This window comes from Alligator mississippiensis, chromosome 2 (assembly GCF_030867095.1).
Source record: "Alligator mississippiensis isolate rAllMis1 chromosome 2, rAllMis1, whole genome shotgun sequence".
Classification (NCBI taxonomy): Eukaryota; Metazoa; Chordata; order Crocodylia; family Alligatoridae; genus Alligator; species Alligator mississippiensis.
In genome coordinates this window covers 100,219,023-100,241,869 of record NC_081825.1, presented here as the reverse complement: position 1 = coordinate 100,241,869, position 22,847 = coordinate 100,219,023, and the positions used below count along the sequence as shown (strand labels likewise).

The 22,847-nt window shown below is 44.3% G+C and overlaps 1 protein-coding gene across 6 annotated transcripts in view; it reads right to left on the bottom strand.

Moving 5' to 3' along the window:
* Window positions 1-22,847, bottom strand: part of TTC29 (tetratricopeptide repeat domain 29) — a 364,566-nt gene that overhangs the window by 78,378 nt on the left and 263,341 nt on the right. For all 6 annotated transcript variants that reach the window (XM_059722003.1, XM_059721998.1, XM_059721999.1 and 3 more), the window contains 2 exons: window positions 22,708-22,831; window positions 13,125-13,356 (listed from right to left, as the gene is read on the bottom strand). In XM_059722003.1, coding sequence (XP_059577986.1) covers window positions 13,125-13,356; window positions 22,708-22,831 — 356 coding nt within the window. The remainder of the gene's footprint in view (window positions 1-13,124; window positions 13,357-22,707; window positions 22,832-22,847) is intronic.

The following is a 22,847-nucleotide window of genomic DNA, read 5'->3' as shown; positions in this document are numbered from 1 at the left end:
GGGCGTATAGACCAAACAACGTCCTTTACATCTGCGAGGCTTGGGGCGTGGTATCAGGGGAGGTAGGAGCCACACATAGCCCATAAGGCTAGGGCGCTGGGGTAGCGCCTATTGTACAGGGAGACCCACAAGGGGTCCAGGAGCTGACAGGCCCGAGGAAACACAAGGCAGCCTCCCTATTACATATATTCCATCAAGACGTGGCGGGCGAGAATGGAGGGTGCCCTCGGGCCGGAGTAGCGCGGTGAGAGGGCCTCGAGGAGATCACGGCCCTCCGCGAGGACCCCGCCGTGACAATGACATAAACTGACAACTGAAAATTCATCACAGAATGCAAAAGCATTGGTACCAGAAGATAGCATGAAGTCAATACTTGAAAATAAAAGTTGGTGAGTCTCAATACTGGATTGGTGCCAACTTGTTCTTTGCCAGATAAAAATATTTTAAGAAATGCAATGCCAGTCCTAAAGACTGATTTGGCATGCAAAAGACAAAGAATGTTACAGATTGTGCTGACAGTGTGACATTATGTTTTCTTGGATGTAGTCTGGGTATCATGAGAGTAAGCTTGGAGGCACTAATAAGACAAAGAATACTGAACTGGAAGAGCTGCTAAATATGCAGTAGTCACAGGCTGCCTGGGGCTTCCTGGATCTAGAGTGAAAATGTTGATACTAAAAGCAGCATAGAGGAAACTGGCCAGAGAAGGAAAGGAGTCCAAGATGGCATAACTTGTTTCTGGTATCACATTAGAAAAGAAGTACAGGCATTTTCAAATCATGTTCTTTTTACATTTGAGAGCTTGTTACCAATGGGAGTTTGAAAGGCAACTATGCAAGGCTCAAAGAAAACACTTGTACTATTTCTAGGTATCACTGGAGAAACCTCTAAAAGAAAGAAATGAGAGAAAAAAAGCACAGACATCTGACATCTACATGTTCATAGCAAGAATGGATACAGAATCTAATCCACTTAATCACTGGGTAGATGCTACTACTCTTTGACCTTCTCCCCAAAAGAATAACCTCTGAGATTGTAAAAAGAGCTACTAACTAGTGCTTATGCTACTAAAAGATTCTCCCTATATGGGAATAATCCTTCAGCGACCATTTATGTTACTCTATCTTGTTGTTGGTATGTGAAAAGTACCTGTACTGCACCTTAGAGATTTTCCGCAAAAGCTTGCAGTAAGATTTAAACATAGGAAGGAGAGGCTCAAAATGAGTGGGTCAACATGAATCAGAAGTTCAGAGCCTTCTAAAAATAATTCATGATTTAGTGAATGACATTTCATAATGGCCGTCTTACAAGATGACTGGCTGGTACCATTTCTAGATAGCCCTTAATAACAGAGAAAACAAACTCTGATATATTTTAGGCAGATAATTTAACTTGGAAATCAAGAAAGACATAGAATTGATACTACTGTCATGAACTCTGATGATGAAGTTTTCCTACTTCAGTGCCAATACCATTCTGATAGATGACTTTCTTTCTTCTGATGGAACCTGTCACACCTTGTCAGAACATTCAAGATCTGTATCAGAGAGGTGGCAAGGTGGAGTGAATCTGAGTTTAGGTCCTGAATCGTGTCAGATTGCCTGAAGATGGAAGGCCTGGGGACATAGGATGAAACAAAGCTGGTTCTGATGGCACGATCAGCAGATTTGAGAATCAAAACTTAGGAACTCTCACTGAAGCTAAGCAATGTCTGTCTTCACTTTTCTGAGGACTTGTGGGAGTGTGCAAGATTGAGGAAAAGAAAATAAACTAGTCTGATTAGTCTAGAAGGAACAAGTCACCAGGGAACTTGAATTCCTGTCAGTTCCTGAACAAAGACCATTTGGCAATGTTTTGGAATCTAGGTATGGAAAAGATTTATTGGGTCAGTTGCTTTCTACAGTGATTTTTCTAGTGCTTCTCCTTGCAGGCAAACAGATCCACAATGAAGCTGTAAAGTCTCTAAAGAGCACTGGTACTGACTGTAAAGTTTTCATATTGTCTGCAGAATATCTTTCTCCACCAGATGAACAGCTGTAAGAAATTATGATGAAGGATGCACTGATCCTTCAGGGCTTTGTCCTCCTAAGAAGTGAAAACATGCTATAAGGCCACACAGTCTGAATGCCAGACATATCATACTAAGCTCCAGGACAATGGAAAACTTGCCTCAGCATAAAAGATAAATATTAAGATTGTCTGGCACAGTCTGAGTGGCAGTCACCACTGCTGGAGATGTTAAGAAAAAGGAAAATTCTTATAGAATGTTTCAAGACACTTTTTGCCAGATTAGGAAGTCATGTACTCATTGATGATCATCAAATGTAAGACTCCTGGTTTAGAATTTGCACTTGACCAAGATTAGGGTTCTTAGGATCCTAGAATGTAGACTGGATTTGCATGACTGGAAGGAACCGTAAAACTCAAGAGTCTCAAAAAAGCAACTGAACTAAAACAAATCAAACTATATTCATAATTGCAAATTTACAAACTAATTTTTCCTTTGAATGTTTAAAATTTCTTTCATAGCTAATAACCACTGAAGTATAAAGAGAGATTCTTATGAATATTTAATTTCTGTGTCTGGGATGGGTAGACATTTCTTTATTGATTCCCGAGCAGGAAGCTGATCATGTGCAGTGAAAAAGAGGAGAGGGAACACCTCTTTGAGGCTGAAAACATTAAACCAGTCATGTGAATTGACAGGGTACAGTGTCTTCATTATACAAAAAATAATGTTTTCATACAAAAATTGAATATCAGAATCAGTAAAGAACTCTGGAGAAAGAAATGTTCCATGTAAATCAGGATTTGGACTATTCAGCCATGCAGTTTGCAACAGAATCCACTAATGGGTCACTTCTAGACCCCAAATTATGATCTAGCATTGAAGCTTACACTTTGGTATACTGTATCTAGCCCACAGTTGCCAAATGTCTAGATTTATTGTATGGTCCCTAAAAATTCATTCCTAAAACATCTGTCCGTGATGTCCATAAGAAAAATTAAGTCATCTGTAAAAAGCAGAAAAACTGAGTTTGTTTCAAAATCTGTGTCCAAATGAAGCTACATTCAGGGCAAGTTTTGAGGCTGGACAGAGAAAGTGGAGCAACACCACCTGGTGTCTAGGTGGGAGCACTGTTCAGAGCCCTTCTGTGAACTGCATCTGTAACTCCTTCTCTCCTCTCACCCTAGCAAGTTTTGCTGCAGAGTTTCTAAGCAGTTCTTGGGCTCAGCAGAGTAGGGACCGGGTTGTGTGGCTGAGGGAATGGGAGATGTGGTAGGTGGGGGGTCCAGGCCAGAGACTAGAGAGGGGAGACTGAGAACAGTGGGAGCAATAGTGGGGCAACTGGGTGCCAATTTAGAGGGAGCGCTGATATAGCTTCTTCTCTTTTTCCATGGTAGGGGTAACCCCGTGCAGCCAAGCCATGGAAGATGGGCAGGGGCAGCCCTATACCCTATAGCGTATCTGTGGGGGAGGAGTGGAAGGCAAGTGGAATGCACCGCCCCCCCCAAGCTTTTCTGTAGGAGATGCAGTCCTGCATCCAGAAGATAGCTGTAGGGGTGCATGAGGGAGTGAGAGTGGGAGTGAATAGGGTACCTGAAGTGGCCCTGTGGAGTCTGTACCAGCTGGGCTGCTGCAGCACGGTACAGCAAGCCTGCCTTTCAGCTATAGCAGCCTCTGAGTGCAGCTCCCTGAGTGCAAAGAACAGGGAAAGATAAGATTCCACTTCCCTGCCCCTCACTTCTGTTCTCCAGTGCTCAGCATAATTCCCTCTCCCCTCCACACCTCTGGTCTATGCACTGAAATATCATGCTATGCCTCTGGGTGGGGGTCAAACTAGGGGGTGGGTTAGAAGAGGCAACATGGTGTGAGGTATAGGTGGGGATACCAGGGTGTAGGGGTGACTAGGGGACCCTGGGGTGGGGATAGCATGGTGTAAAGCTATTTTACCCAGGGCAATTTTTTTTACTGATAATCTCCAAATTTTTCAGTTTGAACCTGGCCCTTGTCCAGGGTCTGGCAGAAGGGTTACATTTATATTATGTAAAACATATGTCAGTAAACAAAAGTTTGGTTGTCAGTAAAAAGTTTGTAGATTGTTAGTAAAAAATGTCTTGGGTTGGCAGTCCTGATACAGCCTTCATGGCTGTGAATTTAACTTTGGAACTGTGAGCTAAGTGTCAACCATACACACACAATTTCCTCATGAATCTTCAGGCATCCTTAAATCAAACCTCTGAGAGTTGTGAATGATCTCTGACCTTGAGGGAACTGTACATCTCTGAGATGTGTTCTTCATTCCACTACTGGTGCATATTTTCTCAATGTACCTGAGCTGGGTGACCCTAGCTGCCCCTTTGTTGTCACTTTACCAATATAGAGCCCAGATTTCCTCAGGCTTTGTAGTAGCAGGAAAGGAGGCCAAATCATGGAATACATATGGACAAAACTTCTTCAAACTGAAATAAGACATCTGCAAGGCAAGGAACTGTTTTTCCTTGAGTACTTACACTATTTCTGACTCCAAACAGTGACTTAGAAATGGCTAAGAGGCATCTATTAAAATAAGTGCAGGTAAGCATTACCCAAATTAGTATTAGATCTTACCATTTCTACTATAGAGTAATGGTGGGTGAATGTGTGTACTGAACTCTAACTGGCTATCCTATATAACTCTAATATTGCAACATTGCTCAAAAAACTACTTGCACTCTTGTAGAAAAAGCTGTCACTCTTACTGATGGCCCTGTGGCAATGTCTGGACTTCAGACTTACTGTAACTGGCAGCAGTACCCTGAGCAGGGCTAATTAGGTATCCTCACTGCTACATAGGCATGGCTGCACTGTTTAAGGTCTTAGAGGTAGTGAATATGAAGCTGTATAGTGTGTTTGTGAGTGCTTTTGCCAGGCAAGGTAAATGCATGGTACAATATTTGGCTTATATTTGCTAGTTCATAGGAAAGTCTGATTCAGCAGTACACTTTGTTAGTGTAAATATACTCTCTGTCTCTATAAAAATCTTTATATAAGGGGATCCTGCTATAAGTAATGGCAATTGATGTTATTAATTATGCACTGTGTGAAAAAGAATTTCCATCTGTTTGATTTAAATATGCCACCAATAATTTGATTTCCACCCCTACTTCTTGTACCATGGGACATAATAAATAACTGTTCCCTAACAAAAAAGCTGTTCTGATAGAGAAATGAAACAGAGAAACATATAGCTATTGGTTCAAAATTTAGCACAAAATTTAGAACCCAGTCAGAGAATCTTCTCCTCTTTAAGACATGTTCATTCATAACCTTTTTTGAACATAGCCAGCATATGAAACATGGGATCCCTGACACAAATTTGAGATACATGAACTCTCACAAAGCTCACTGAAAGTTCAGAGTTCTTAATGATGAATGGTGCTTTCTAAAATATGGCTCAGTGTGCACATCTACATGTGCAATTAGTTGCAACTAAATTTACTATGCATTAGCTTAATGCGCAGTAACCGATTTTTGGCAAGTATCTACATGTGCAGGGAACTCCCCGTGCCAGCTCCCCCCAGTGGCCACAGGGGGACATGGCAGGACTAAAGGGAACTGGCACTAAATTTAGATGACCGAGGCAGCCAAGAGGATCTGGGGACCCTGTTCCTGGGTGCCAGGGCCAGGGGCTGGGCACCCGTGGCTGAGAAGCTCAGCTGGAGCAGAAGCAGAGCTGCCACATGCTGTCTGTGTCTGTACCACTCTGCTTCTCTCAACACAAGAAGTGTCTGCCCAGACTGCACAGTGCGGGGCTGTGTTTTAAAGATGTCAGGTACTGGCAGCTGGGTCTGGCTTCAGCATGGCTGCCAACTCCTGGCAGCTGGGTCTGGAGACTGAAGCTCCCCACAGTGGCCACAGGGGGACATGGCAGGGTAGCCACTGTGGGGAGCTTCAGTCTCCAGACCCAGCTGCCAGGAGTTGGCAGCCATGCTGAAGCCAGACCCAGCTGCCAGTACCTGGCAGACATCTTTAAAACACAGCCCCACACTGTGCAGTCTGGGCAGACACTTCTTGTTCTGAGAGAAGCAGAGTGACACAGATAGCATGTGGCAGCTCTGCTTCTGCTCCAGCTGAGCTTCTCAGCCATGGGTGCCCCAGCCCCTGGCCCTGGCACCCAGGAACAGGATCCCCAGATCCTCTTGGCTGCCTCGGTCATCCATTGGCCCACTGTCATCATCTCACCCCTCCTCATCAGGAACCCAGCCTACCCACTACTCCCATGGCTGATGAGGCCCTACACTGGGCACTGGGAACCCCACCAGGCCCATTTTAACTGGTACCTTGTGGTGAACCCACACCTTCATTGAGTGCACCTTTGGCTGCCTCAAAGGCCACTGGCATTCTTTCATGGCCCACCTTCAAGTGGCCGAGAGAAACCTCCCCATGGTCATCATTGAAGCGTGCATGCTGCACAATATTTGTGAGGCCCAGGGAGAGGCATTTAGGGATGCATGGGCAGAGGAGGCACACGGGGCCTGGAGGCAGAAGCATGAACTGCAGTGACAGTGGCAGTGTTGGGTCCCCTCTAGTGAGGCCCCAGGTGAGCTGCATACTATGTGGAGGCCAGGGCACCGGGTGCAGGAGACCCTGGTGGACCACCTCTTACAGCACTCCCTGCTCTAGCCCATCTTCCCCACTGCCCACACCCCCCCTACCCCTGCCCATCCCCAGCACCAGTCTCAGGACATGTACTTGTTTTAAAAAAAAAAAGCTTTATTCCTCTTACAAACCCTACCCTGATCCCTCCCTGCTCAACACATACAGCCCTCTTGCCCCTCTTTCTCCAAACCCTTCCCTCTCCCCCTCAACCAACATAGCTCCCTCCCTCTTCCCTATCTCTCCTCAACAAACAGAGCCCCTCTACCACCCTTCCCACCCACCAACAATAAAAATCCCTCTTCCCAATGTGCAAACTATATACAAGAGTCTCAGTCTTTTATTGTCCCAGAGTGGGGGTGCCTAGGCTGCAGAGCCTGGGGGCAGGTGGCCAACACCCTGGCCTCTCACTGTTCCCTTGCAGGTCTGGGGGGCATGGCGACTGCAGTGGGCTTGTTGTGTGGTGATGCCAGATAGTGCTCTTCAAGGGTGGGCAGCTCCTCCTCTGGCTGCTGGAGTCCAGGGCCAGTGTCCCCTTGCAGTGCTGTGCCTGGCAGCTCTCGATCCTTGGGCGTGTGGCCTCAGGGTAAGTGGTGGGGCTGGGCCCAGGTGGGTGGCGGGAGACCTGGGGTGGGGGCTGGGCCAGGGCCAGGGGCCTGCTTCAGGGTGGTGGCTGGCTGCCTAAAGCACTGAGGAGCCAGGAATGGGGGCCGGGCACATGACCGCCAGATCCAGGAGGGTGTCCAGGACCTGATGGTCATCATCCATGGGTCCACTGCCTGGACCTGGTTGGCCTTTGGTGCCTGAGCAGCTCAATCCACTCCAACTCTAGGTGCTCCACCTGGGCCCAGTGTTTCTGCTGTGCCTGGTCCTGCGTGCTTTCCCGGGCAGTCTCCTAGGTGATGACCTCCTCCCACCACCTTCCCTTGCGGGCCAGGCCCTCCTCCTGCCAGACCTTTGCCCGTACCTCGCACTCCTTGACCACCTCCACCAGGCACTGGAGAAGGAGGATGCAGTCTTGAGCCCACTGCTGGCGCACCCGGTGCATATGGTGTAGGGCTGTGTGAAGCTTTGGCTGCTGATTTGATTTGGTGGAGATTTGGCTTGATTTGATGGGAGAATCTCTGAATCGGAATTGAATCAGGAAATACTTTAATCTCTCTGAATTGAATCGGAACCCTCCAAATTGATTTGGAGAGATTCAATGATTCGGACATAGACATAGTTTTAAATGTTTTTTCTACATACCTCAAGGTACCAGGTGGCTCATGAATGCTGAGATGCTGGGGTGGATGGAGCATGGGAGGGGGCGGTCCCCACCAGCACACTCGGCAGGGGACCTGAAGCACTTCTGGTCCACTTCCAGGTCCACTGCTGAGCATGCAGGGCGCCCCCCCTCACCACACACTTTTGTGGGACACTCCATCCACCCCAGCATTGTAGCATTCAAGAGCTGCATCTGGTACCTTGAGGTATGTAGAAATAACAGTTAAAGCTGTATCTATAGCTGAATCGCTGATTCTCTGAATCAGCATCGAATATTCAGATTTGGATTCAGCTGAATCAAATCAGGATGGTGATCCAAATCAATAAATTGAATCACTGTCCCCAATTTGGGCCAAATCCAAATCGAATATGGCCCGTTTTGCACACAGCTAATATGGTAGGCTCCCACACTGGGTGGCAGTGACCTGGAGCCTGCATCCCTACTGGGGCCTGCAGCTTCTTGCCAGCAACCAGATGTTGGCCCTGCAGAGGCAAGAGACAGAAGCTTTTTGTGAGTTTGCAACATTTCAGAAATGTACCAGGGGCCATGTGCTGCATGGTCTCAGATCAGGGTTCGGCCATGCATAGGTGCCCGGGGAGCATAGTAAGTTTGGCCAGGCAAGCCTGGGCCCAGGCAGCCACTGGCCGAGCCCCCATCCCTGCATGCTTCCCAGGGGCCGGTGGGCCAATGAGTGCTGGCCTCAGGCAGCCTACTTCCCCTATCCCTATCCAGGGCAGGCCAGGCCAGGCTCCTGGGAGCACCTGCTGCCACGGCTCCAGACCCCACTCTCCCATCTCTCCCCCTGCAGGCCAGCCACTCTGCTACCCTGCCAACCAGCTCATAGCACCTAGGCTTAGGACATGCAGGGCTCCCAGACAACTGGGGCAAGGGCTGGCTGCACCCTTGCCCTCCCCAGTGGGGGCCACTCTGAGGAGGTGCCCTGGGGCCAGTTTGGCCCTACACCACCACTGCACCCCAAGCGTGCCCCTGCTGCATGTGCCCTGGGCAGTGTATGAAGAGCTGTTTGTGCAGGGTGAGGGGTACACAACCCACTACACCCTGCTGCTGCTGATCCTGCTGGTGCTCCAGGCACACCTGTGCTCCTGGTTTGGGATCCTAAGCTACAAAAGTGTGGGAGGCAAGCCTGGGCTGCCCCAAAATCTCCATCCGTGCCTCAAGGACTACCTATGGCAGTGCTATACATCATTCCCTCTGCTGCTGAGGAGGACATTGCTGCCAGAATTGACATCTTCCTTCGGGTATGAGGAAGCTGTGTGGACAAGGGCTTCTCAATAAAGATTTGAACTGTGTCCTGCCTCTCTGCATGCTATGGAGGGGGAAACATGGGGACAGGGGAGTGCAGGCAGGCTGGGTGGGCAGGGTGGGGCAGGGGCCAGGGCCAAGACCAGGGGCAGGGCCAAGGAATAGGGGTGGAGCTGGGGCTGGGAGGGCCCTCCCCCCAGTGCAGGACTTACCATGTGGCTGGGGCTGGTGAGGCTGGTTGCTTGGCATTGGCTTCCCCATCAGCGATGGTGTCCAGCTGTGCCCAATGTCCTCGACTCACAGTACATGGTACACCAGCCAGGCCCCCCCCTCCCAGGACGGAGCTGGTGCTGCTGGCAGATGGTGGTGTCATGGCTGGCTACTTGTCGCAGCAGGGGCTGGGGCTATGGAGCTGTCAAGGAAGCTGTTGGCCAGGGCTCCCCAAGCTGCTAGTGGATGCAGCAGCCAGGGAGGTGGGCAGGGTGGGGTGCTGAATGCCCAAGTTGGCCTCCACCAGTGACATGTCATTGGAGGGGTCAGGGGGGTGGAGGCTCAGGAAGGCCACCCCTGCTGGTGTAAACTGCAGGGTTGTAGCTTGGGTCCCAGGATGCCAACATCCTGGTCAACTCCTGCATAAGGGCATGGGCTTATGGGTATGACTGGATCAATGATTGTGGCCAGTCATGGCCACCCACTGTGCCCACAAGGCCTTGATCTTTATGTGGCACTCCTGCACCAACTGGGAGTGCCCATGCTCCTGTATGCCTGCCCCACACAAACTGCCTCTGCACCTCTACATCACCCCAGAGTGCCATGGGGTCTCCAATCTCCTCCTAGCTCCAGCTGGGGCTCCAGGTGCAAAGGCTCAGTCATGTGCAAGTGGGTGGGGCTGGGCCTGGGTGGGAAGGATGGGGAGGACATGTTGGTGGTGCATCCCAGGCCAGCTCTCTGGGCCCCCACGCAGCTGTCCCTGTGTGGCCAGCCCTGGACAGTGGTCAGCAGTGCTCAGCACAGGGGCATGGCCAGGAACTGGGAGCTGCACAGCAGAGGCAATGTGCCACAGCACCTGCATGCACAGGAGACACTGCTGGGGGTGAGCAGTAGCAGGGAGTAGGTGCTGGCTCTGGTGCCATACAGCCAGCCAGAAGCCTTGGGGAGATCTCAGAGCTGGTCAGGGGGTGCAGTAGGCTACAGCCCTTTATAACATTCACCTGTGGAGAAGCAGCAGCTTTGGCTAGGATACACACAGGCAAAGGCTGCCCGTGTCCTGTCCCAGAGGGCACACAGGGCCTGCAGTGCTCCTGTGCAGGCAGTAGGCTTATACAGGCTCCTGTGTTGTGTGCCCCAGGACACAAAATAGCTGCAGGCTTTTATAGCCTGCAGCTAGGGGCTGCCACAAAGGCAGCCCACACTAGTGGCAGGAGAGGCTCCCGGCAAGCTGGCTTCCTAGTAGCAGGGCAGACCTGGCACTAAACTTAGTGGCAGTTCACATCTATACATGCGTTACTGTGCTTTAACTAATCGTGACTAATTTTGATATCTGCATTTACAGTTATCAAATGTAGTCATGATTAGGCTAGTTTACTGCACAGTAAGGATGTTCACATGTAGATGTATACCTGAACTGTGCAGTAAACTAGACTAATGAACGTTAAACATGCCTCGTGTAGATGCGCCCAATGTGCAGCATTGTAATTGTCAGAAATCTTTAGGAAAGGAATTCAAACTAAAGTGGAAAGTATTATTATGTCATTATATAGTGTGGCCAAATCTTGAACACCATCTACAGGTGCATTTAAGGGTGATTAAATTTAATGTGCATTAAGCTAATGCCCATTAAGCAATTTTTGGCTGGTGTCTACATGTGCTGGGACTTGGCACTAAAGTAGTGCCTGCAGCCCTGCCATGTGACCCTAGTGGCTGGGCAGACCCGGCACTGAAGTTAATGCTGGGTTTTGTCTACATGTGCATTACTGCCCTTTAACTACTCACACCTAAATTTGATACCAGACAGAACAGTGAAGGAGAACTACATTTCTTCCCCTCTGCTTTTTCTTCCATCCTTTGAGATTTTACCAGACAAGATGGAAATATCTGTTTCCAGGGATCCATGGACAGAGGAGCTAGGAGAAGCATTTTAGATGCCTGCTCAGAAGTTTCTGTCCTATACATCCCAGGTTCTGAAGAGTGACAACATGATTTTTCCATCAGGAATATTTTAATGGAGGATTCCTTATTTCTTTCTTTCTCTTGGAATATGATTTACAGACTGCACATCTCTCTATACATGCTCCTCTTCTACATACAGATGAGAACTAGTACAACAGGCTTGAAGAGACATTGCTTCCTGGCAGGAACAGCAATTTGTAAAGCCTGGAGACAAGTTTTCAGAGATTATCATTGCAGGTTGAAGAAAGGAAATGCTATGAAAAGCACAACTAAAGCTAAACTAACGCTAAACCCTGACTGATAAATACCTATCAGTTTATAAAACAATGGGTAAACAGCACAGTTAGGGAAGAGGGTGAGGTACTGCAAATTCTGATGTTTAGCCACAGACAGAGAGAACAACCAAGGAGCACATGGCACTACCATACCCTTTAGGTCCTTGATCAGATGCATGAAGAAACTCAAGGGGCATATGTGGCTCCTATAAGTATTGCTGGAAAAATTCTGAACATGAGTGCACTGGACACATGTGCTTCAAAAATTAAATATATACAGACAAACTGCCACGTTCATCTTAATCAAATGTATATCTCTGAAACCTCATCAAAGTTTGTTAACTTTTTAAAAATTCTGGCCATTTGAGCAGAAATGTAGTAAACATGCTTGCCCCACAGTTTTTACTTGAAATTTTATACTGCCTCAGGAAAAAAAAAAACCTCAGCTATTTCTGACTCAGCTGTCAAAATCTTCAGCAATAAAACTACTAATCAAGTATTTTTAAATTAAAATTACAACTGAAGCTATATGTAAATCTTCTAATTCCATAAAACAGAAAAGGCAAACAAACATGGAAAATATGGGCAAAATGCCTTTAAAAGAGAAACTGATTTAATTTGGGCACAGTCTTTTATAAATAATACCTTTGCAGAGCCAAACATCTACTGCACCATTATAAACTGCTTTAACAGTCACTTCTTCCCAGGTTATTTTCCATGTGTAAGGGTCTATAGATGATATTCTTTAATAAGAACAGGATTATCCTCAGTAGAAGATAGTAAAATAGCACCAGTGCTTAAAAGGTAGATAATGTTTTCGAGGTTGAATTGAGGTTGAGGTTTTTTTTTTAAATCTTCCTTTTATTAGAAAAAATAAAAACCAAAGAGAAAGTAAAACCAAAGAAAATTAATTAAGGAAGGAAAGGTCCATCTTCCTTCACCCACATTTCCACTATTTGATACAAGAAATTACACAAAAGAAATAAGGGAAAACTCTTTTTTTATGTTTCTTTGGCTAAAACGTATAATTCTCATGGACAAGAAATGTCAAAAAATATGCTTGAACGTGCAGGGAACATACTCAGAATTTGGGAAAAATGGGAAAATATTTCTTCTTATTAACAACAGAGAATTTATTTTTATCCTTGTCCTATAAGAACAGACTAAAAGCGAAGATTGATTTGAAGGTTCACTTGGTCATCATTTGATTAAACTGATTCATCACTTGTTTGCCTCTAATTGTGATGATCTGAGAACTGAGCATTGAGAATGTTAGAGTTGGCATCTAAAATAGATTACTGCTATCTGTTTTCTTTTCTATATTGTATTTAAGCCTATTTAATTCGATCTTTAAAATAAGTGCACACAGAAGTGAATCTAACCTCCATCCAATACAAGGGTAATCCAATAGGATTAAACTCAGCAAATAATTTAATAAAACTCTACAAGAAAAATGACTTAACCATTAAAGACAATGCAGCACTAATGCGTTTCATAACCAATGTCTTACCGACTGTAAAAGGGTCAGTGCACATGTCACTTCTGTTCTCCTTCCATGCCAGCAGGTACTCAACACTGACGGGATCTGCAGTTTCTGTATAGCTGTTAACTGCCACCATCATGTTATGAGCTTTTGCAATGCCATAATAAACCTTTGTTTCATCCATCAAGGGCAAGTTAGTTAGAGTGTTTGCTGCCTCAAAAGCCTGACTGAAATATTCACAGGCCTTGTTATAGTTTCCCTAATAAAGAAAAGAAAAGGGAAAAAGGCTTTAATTTTTCAAATAGCAATGTTTCATACGCTATTTTATAATTTTTTCCTTCATAGCCACAAGGATCCAGCCCACAGAGTGACTCAGAACATATTCTTGGGCAAGTCACTTCACTTTTCTGCTTCAGTTTCCTGAACTGTAAAATGGAGATAATGTTACCCACTTGTCTGTCTCTCAGGGTATTTATTAGTCACAGTTTTCATAGCTTTTTGAAAACATGAAGCACTATATAAATACTATGTGTTATTACAATTTCTGTTAAGTCATGAAATAGTTTTAAGTAAGGAAGGATTGTAAAACCAGAACAGTGAGACTAAACTAAACCAAAAAAAGCTAGTCACCACTCCTTTCCCCCACCATACCACAGTCAAAAGTATAGAAATCAGAATCTTTCATACTTAAAAAAATAGTTGATTTTGTCTGGCCTAAATAAATAAATAAGAAGAAAAAACAAGATTATAAAATAACTTACAAAAAAGTATAGATAAATGAGTAGAGTTTAGGAGGGTATTCAAGCAAAAGATATTAGGAAAATGGAAGCCCAATTATAGCCAACAAAAAGGAGCACATCTACAGCAGGCAAATATGTAAAAAAGTTTAAAATGGTAAGGATGGAATGTGAAGCTATTAAAAATGTAAGGGTGAACATAAGGACGCATTTTTAAATATATCAGTACAGGATGCTTCTAAGAGAATCCACTGATCTCCAAATCATGAGAGTTCAATTTAACAGTAAATAGGGGATCAGTTAAATAAAATAAGGACACAGTTTAGAAGAAGAATGACTTTTTTGCATATGTGAAGGCAATGCCAATTTTTAGCTTAATCATTTCTGGTAAAAAAGTACAAAAATACTATAAGAATTGGAATATTCAAAGAACAGATGCTGGAACAAACTGATAATTCAAAAAGTAATATATCATGAGACCTAGATGCTATATAAAGGTGTTCTAAAGAAACCTGATAATGCAGTGGCTTAATTGCTAGAAAATACATATAATCTTATTAAAATGAGATACTGTAATAAAAACCTAGAAGGTCTCAAAGAATGCACCAATATTAAAAAAGGTAGGTGCTACCTGGTCCTGCACAAGCATCAGTGGTGTTTAACATATTTTTTTGATTCTCTAAAAAAAGAGTAAGCTTTGGGTGGCAAATCTGCAGAGGATAAAAAGTTCTTTCACTTATTCAAGAGGAGGAATGATGGTTAGGAAATTCAAATGGACGTAACTGTGTGAGGCAAATGGCAACTTAGCAGCAAATTAAATTCAATATTGAAAAAGGATAAATAGTGCATTTTGGAAGATATTATTTGAACTACTTAAAACTTTTATTGGGTTCTAAATTAACTACATCAGCTCAGGAAAGAGATCTAACATAAATATGGACAGCTCAGTGAGGGCATCTGCTAAATATGAAGCAGCCTTAAAAATGTAAAATTTTAAAAGAGAAAACTAAATATTAAGAAACATCAAGAATGGGACGGAGAATGATACAGAAGTAATGTTAATCTATGAGTGGAATGACTTTATTTGGGACACTGTTACAATCTGGGTGACCCATCTCAAAAAAAGATGTAGCAGAAACAGAAAAGATGCATGATGATGACAATGAATCATGGAGACATGGGGTGTGGGGTTGGGCTGAGGGTGAGGCAGCCACTAGGCAGGGTTCCTTGATGCAGCAGCTGGGGAGGTGGGTGGAGTGGGGTGCTGAAGTCCTGAGATCCCTACCTCCTGTGATGTGTCACCAGAGGCATCAGGGCAGGGTACAGGTAAGGGCAGGCCACCCTTGCTGGTGGCACTCACAGGGGTGTGGCCTGGCTGCCAGGGTGCCAAAATGTGGGCCAGCTGGCTCATGAAGGGCATGGTCTTCTAGGCATGACCAGACCAATATCTGAAGTCAGTCAAAGCCACCTACCATGGCCGCAAAACCTTGGTCTTCATGTGGCACCCAGGATAGGGGCATGGGAAGGGAGGGAAGTTGCATGGCAGAGGTGCTTCACCACAGTGCATAAAAAGAGATAGAGCTAGGGATGAGCAGGAGCAGGGAGCAGGTGCTGGCCCTGTTGCCATAGAGAGCAGGGCCAGCAGCCCTGAGAGGAATCTCAGGGCTAAGCAAGGGATGTAGCAAGGTTGAGCCCTTTGCAACACTCATCTGTGGCCAAGAAGCAGCTCCAGCTAGGGGGACAGGATGGACAGTGGCTTCCTGGGTCCTATCTAGGGAGGCACATGGGGCCTGGTGACTCCTGTGCACAGCAACAGACTTGTCCAGGCTCCTGGTGTGTGTGTCCCAAGGCACAAAATGTCTGGAGGCTTTTATAGCCTGCAGCTAGGGGCTGCCAGAAAGCAGCCCAGCCCTGGAGCAGATGAGGTGGCCAGCCAGGCGTCCTGGGGCTGGGCTCTGGCTGGCCCCCTAGTGTCTGGGTAGACCCAGCACTGAAGGCTCTTTATTAATCTGCTATAAATAATTGTGCCAAAATTTGGTACTTGCTTTATGCAAGTATTAAATTTAGGCATGATTAGCCTAAATTTGCCATTTTAAGGTGCATTAAGGGCACACATGTGTAGATGCACACCCTTAATGCACCTGAAATAGGGCTAATGAGCATTAAATGCCCACATGTAGACATGCCCAATGAAAACTTTAAAACTGTCAATAGTAGGCAAAAATTAAATAAGACGACAAGATAAAAATATATCAAGCAACAAATAGTATTGAAAAGATAGATTGCAAACTTCTATCCAACTCTGTCATATTAGCAGAACAAATGATCTTTAGCTGTAAATGAAAAGTGAGAAATCCAGAACTAATAAAATGAAATTACTGTATAATTAGTGTATAACTGTCCTATGGACACACGATTCCAAGGTATCATTGAGATCAATTATTAAGTAAACAATTAACAAGAAAATCCCAAATAGCAATAATAAATACTGAAAAACACAATACAGTATTTTGAAATATAACCTGTTTCAAATAAAAACATAAATGTTTCAGAACAGAAAGCCAATCTCTGATTAATAAGTTAAGAGGAAAGCTGTCCTGGGAGCAAGTTATTCTATAACTTTCTACATAATTTGTTGCACTATCCTCTGAAGAAGCTAGTACTGATCACCAGCAGAGAAAGGATATTTAACTAGATGGACCATAAATATGGTACAGTATTGTAATTTCTATGCTCTTATTATTAACATCCATGAAGGGTTACCTATGGGTTAACAGGCTGGTTCTTTCCCTCTAATCTGTGTAGTATTCTGCAGCCCTGGCACATGGTTCCCAGACTACAATACCTTTTCAGAGTTGTCAGCTGGTTGGAACCTTTTCTCTTGACTAGTTCCCCCACTAGAGATTTAAATGCCCCTATGAGACTGAAGCCTGGGAAGCCTGTGGAAGACAGATGGATGGTAACTTGAGTACCTGAGATGGTCCCTTTCTGAGATCAAGAAGAGGTATAAATTAAGAAACAGGAGAAGGAAGTTGGGAATGTGTGCAAACTGCTATACCTAGATTTTAATATGAAGGAAGAACAAGAGTGCAACAATAGGTATAGGAACATTAGATGGTAGAAGAATGGACAACAATGAGAAAATATGTTCATGAGATGAGGTAGTGGCATAATTAGTGAAAGGACCCTATCTAATCTGGCTAGGAAATTAGAAGAGGTCAGTGAGAAACAACTGAGACACGTGGACATTAAAGTGAGAAGACTGTGCCACAAAACAGATGAACTAGAACTACCTGTCTATGACATGAAATCAGATTCTACAGGGATAAAAAATATGGTGGGCAGAAGCTGAGGAATTAAGGAAATCAGGGAGTAAAGTCAACAGCATGGAAGAACGCAAAGCCTTGAATATGGAGGAGGCTTGGACTATCTTCATGTCAAAGGTGTATTTGGAATTTTCACCTCAAGCAAAAGTGGGGAAAAAGAAGATTGTAGGGAAGGGCTCCAGACCTTATTTGATGAGTTACTTTCTCAAAGGGGATAATGGAAATAAGCGTCAAGTGGATAAGGGATCAAAGTGTTGGGAAAAGTGGGAATGACTGAAGTCAAGCTCAGTTAGAACTTCTAAGGGAAACTGCAAATAGTAAAAGCTTTTTTGCCATACAAATGAAAAAGAGAATGTAGAAAAAAGTGGACCTGAAGAAAAGGTTGATATTAAAGATAATGTATGGGTGATTCAAAAACTAAATGGATACTTAAGTTTTCAATTAAGGTGATGGGGATTAAGATGGTGGGGACAGAGGTAGGATGGAATGAAAATAACAGTATGTCAAAGGAAATTACCACATCTGAGATGAAGCAAATTTAGAGAACTTAATGTGCTCAAATTGTGGGGACTGGATAGTTTCCATCCCAGAATTCTGAAAAAAACTGGCACATTAAATTACAGGTCTCGTAGTAAGGATTTGAAATAAACCTACCAAGTTTGGGGTCATATTGTATAACTGGAGCTAATATACTACTTACACTTTAAAAGGGAAAAACATGATCTAGAAAACTACAGGCCAGTTAATTTGTCCTCAACGGCATATAAAGCTTTAGAACAAAAATTCTAAATACTTTTAATATCAAAGTTGATAAATTTATTATTGAGATTATATGATATGGTTGCCTGTGATAGCAGAGACTTTATGGCATAGCACATCCCTTCTAGTCCTATGTCCTATTTTCCCATGTTTTGAAGGCTTTTTGGTGGGAAGGAACCAGGTATCAGAATATATTTCATGCATACAGAAATCCATGAGCCTTACTGGTGAGGCATATACGAAGGAAAATTTATTCCTGAAACGGAATATGAAACTTAATGGGATAAAATCTAAAAAAGCACCAGTCGCTTAGCATTCTCCTCCCCTGCCCCCCCGCCCCAAGTAGGCTCTTTTTAAGCTTGTGTAGCCTGGACCACATCTAAAAACAGAAAGTTCTTTTAATTTAAGTCAGATATCTTTTCCTCAAAGCATCTCTCTCAATTTATTGAATCAACAGAAAAAATGAAATGCTCTTAAATTTATGTTAAAAGTTGACACAAAAATAAGAGTAAACTACAGCTAAAATTAAATGATATGCATTTGTCATATATTCCAATAAAACAAAAGCCTATTTCCAAATAGAGAGAAAGAAACTGAATAGTAAAATAGCAATAATCTCAACAAGGAAAGTAGTACATCCTTTGCTAAAGAACTTAATGAAAACAGAACTCTGCAAATGAAGTGATTCTATGTTCTCTGGTATTTCTTATAAGACTAGGATTGTGCTGTGGGAAATTTTAACACTGCATTTCAGAAAGACAGTTTGAAAAAGCCTCCTCATTTTAAGATACTAACATAAAGATGAAGTTACAGGTTACACTTAGACTATACTAAGGGCACTTAAAATGTAGGCATCTACACATTAAGGTTGGTTAACTGATGCTAAATGCCTTCTGTGGGCCTCAGTGTTATTCCACTTTAAGTGAACATTAACTCTCATCTGTGCTACCTGTCTTGCATCAGGGTAACTTCAGTCTGCTCCATGGAGATAAAACAAGCAATTTGCAGTCCTCCAGCATCCCAGGATGCACCCCTCCCAGCCTCCCCTCTTCCCCTCCAAGCAGGGACACAGCCCAGGTGACCTGGCTCCTAGCTGTGCCCCTGCTTGCCAGTCCAGTGGCAAGTCAAAGCAGTGCAGGGAAAAAACAATATTAATCTTTAACATGCAACTGCTTACAGCACATCATAGACAATGTGTGTGTGTGTGGGGGGGGCACAAGGGGACATTTGCCAGCCTTGAGTTTGGCCCTAGCTGGCCAGGGTGTGGGGGGCAACAGCTGGTGCCCTGCCCCGGGAATGTGGGGGCGCCGAGAGAAGTGCTGGCAGCAGTTCTGGGTTTGCCGCCGGTACTTCTGGTTTGCTGCTGGCACTTCCACCGGTGGTGATGATTGGCTGCTGTGGGGACTACCCCTCCCCCCCCCCCCCCCCCAGCTGGCGATCAGCTGCTGGTGCCCCGCAGGATCAGGAAGCACCAATCGCCCATGCAGCACATTCTAACTTTAACACCACTTAACATTCCACAGATTTAGTATTGTCTAAGTGTAACATGTAACCTCACCCCAAAACACTGAACTCTCAATACCTGAGTTGTTGATTTTTAGTGGAGGTGTTACTCAGCAGGTCTGCACTGGTGCCCTAGTTGCCCCCTCTTAGTCACTGTTCATTAATGTGGCAGGTTCAACTAAGGACTGTCTTTAATAATATTGAAAACAAAGTTTTAAATGATTGATTTATTTACGATTTATACAGAGTGAAAATGCTACTTTGCATTTTGTCAGCTTGTGCATAAGCAAGACTTCTACATTTTTTTATTACTTATTACTGTATTTTCTTATATACAATATGCACTTTCCCCCAAAATTCAGCTGCTGGAAATTGAGGTGTGCAGAAGAAATGTATATGTGAAGAAATATGGTAATAAGCAGTTTCTGCTTCTATCTGGGAAACTGAAAATAATAGTGTTTTTGCTGCTCCTCAGGTTCCCTAGTTGCTGTCTGTGAATATGCTTCTCTCCCTGCTGCCTCCTCAATCAGATGCTTTTGTTGTAGAAGCTGTTACTCAGTTACTTACTCCTACTTACCAGCATTTTAAGGAGACAATATTTTTTCTTCATTTTGAATTTTAAAAAATCAGGGTTCATAGCTTATTTGGGAGAGTATTATATGAAAATGAGGGCAATTCTATATGACTTAATGTAACATTGCAACTTTAAAAGAGCTGGCTTCAAAACTGATACTTTTGTCCTTTGAGTGATATTTTATATATCTGCTTGATTAATTCAGCACTGTGGCACAAGGTGGGCAAATCTCGTATCCATGAAAGGGCAGTAGCATTGGTAGCCACACAAGTACAGCTGACATATATGCAGAGTTTAGATTCTATTTCCACCTGTGTAATAAGGGTGTGCGAAGCAGACCCTATTTGATTTGGATTTGGCCCAAATCAGGGACAGTGATTCGATTAGTTGATTCAGCTCATTGTCCCTGATGAGATTTGGCCGAATCTGAACATTTGATTCTGATTCAGAGAATCAGTGATTCAGACACAGATACAGCTTTAAAAGTGTTTTCTACATACCTCGAGGTACTAGGCATGGCTTGTAATTGCTGCAATGCTGGGGCACATGAAGCATCCTATAGGAGCATGGGGGGGCCCTCCACATGCTCGGCGGCAAACCCGGAAGTGGACCAGAAGTACTTCTGGTCCACTTCCAGGTCCACCAGGGAGCATGCTGGGGGGGGCCCCCACACCCCCCTGTTCATCAAATGGCCTCAGGAGGACCCTGGGTTCTCCCCCAGACCCAGGAGGCACTAGTCACCAAGCCGGGGGGCACAGGGACCCCCCCAGCATGCTCCCCAGTGGACCTGGAAGTGGACCAGAAGTGTGGAGTGTGCTGGAGAGCCCCCTGTGCTTCTGTGGGACACTCCATGTGCCCCAGCATCATAGCACTTATGAGCTCTTGCTACCTAGAGGTATGTAGAAAAAACATTTAAAGCTGTCCCTATGTCTGAATCTCCAAATCTTTACGAATCAATTCGGAGGGTTCTGATTCAATTCAGAGAGGTTAAAGAGTCCTCTGATTTGATTTGGATTGGGGGATTCAGCCACCGAATCAGGCCAAATCTACGTTGAATTGAATCAGGGACTGAAGGTTCATACAGCCCTACTGTGTAAGTCTTAAGAACTTGCCTAGAAGGTCCACTATTGCTGTGCAGACTCTGGGGTGACAAAAAGATTTGGCTAGGCATGTGCTAACATTTAAGTCCCAAAACTTTAGTTGAAAAAAATCCCCACAACTATCAACTGTTTGGGTGAGAAAGAAGGCCCTTCTACCTTTTAGCTCAATAGGGCAGTAGTTAGGACACTTGCCCAGGAAGTGGGAGCTCTTAGCTCTGGGCCCGTCCTTCTCTAGAAGGGGTTTCAGTCTGCATCTCTCAATTCCCAGCTAAGTGCTTTAACCTGCAAGTCATGGGTTAGGTGTTGCCTGGAGCACCCTCCAACCTTGTTGGCTCACTGGGCAGTCAGGAAAATATGTGAGCCTGGGGAGAAGAATAAGCCAGAGGGAGTATGTGACTCAGAGATGCTAAAAGCACAGTAGACTAATTCTACTGCGCATTAGTGTGTCACAGTGAAAGTGCTAATGCACAGTAGACTTATTCTACTGTGCACTAGTATCACTTAAAAGGCGTGAGCTGGTGCTACTATGCATTAGTGCCAATTACAGTGCATTAAGTTAGTACTGGTTATTACAGGTGCATTAATGCATGTGTAGACATGTCCAGTGAGAGGGATAATGCACAGAAGGGAGGGGGCCCTAGGTCCTGGACTCAATTCCTATTGTACACTGCCTTTAATATTAATTGGATAAACTGAGAAACAGCAGTGGGTACAGGGCCCAAGGCCAAAATTGCAGACCCTCTCCTTTCCAGGAAACATCCTGTTACTGAATCACATGCTCCCTGTGGCTACTCTCCTTCTATGGAAGTGCCACTTAGGTACAGAAGGGTGAAATGGCTCACTCCTAGGATGTTACTGTCCCCCTTGGAATCCACACAGGAAAGTCAGTTTAATGATTTGGGCAGAGTTTGAAAGGAACTGAAACAGGTGGGAGATATATTAAACCTATACTTTTCCTGAGTACTCTCCAACCTTGGCTTTGGGCTTTGTTCTCTCTTTCTGGGTTGCACAGGCTAAACTGAGGTCACAAAATGGAGGGGATACATAGAGAAAATTTGCACTGCTGATTTATTCCCTCTGACAGACTGACTTGTTACCGGAAGCCACTTCCTACAACTTTGATGACAGAAGCCATAGAGTATATGAGGCTTAAAAGCGTATGATTGCCATTAAATAAGTATGCCATTTTTTGTCAATTTGTTAATTTTCAAAAAGCAGTAGTTACAACTTACAACATACATGTATTTGTAGTTTAATTATTAATTCATCTAGATGGGTCCAAGCTACAAATTTGCATCTAGGTTTTTGACAACAGTAAAATTTGTGATGATCTTGATTTGGGGTTTTTGTTTGACTCTTAATAGAGTCACGTGCTATGTGTGAAATTTGGTTCTAGATTTACGAATTCATTTTAATCTTGCCCTCAAAATTGTCATATTTTCAGATTTCAATTCATAGCCCTTCTTTGGTAATTTGGCAATGAAAAGAAACTCCTATATAAACCAAAATATATATGAATCATTAAACTGACAGGACATTCTGATATAAGAACTATGTCTTGACTCTGAAGTAAAACCAGCTGTTTTGCATCATCATTATAACTATACTCACTTTTTCATTGTAGATATCTCCAAGGAATACACATGCATCCACAAGGCTGCGGCTTAGATGAGCACTCTTGGCAACCTTCACAAACTCTTCCAAGTACTTAATAGCCTCAGTCACTTTTCCCTGGCTAAAACAAATTACAA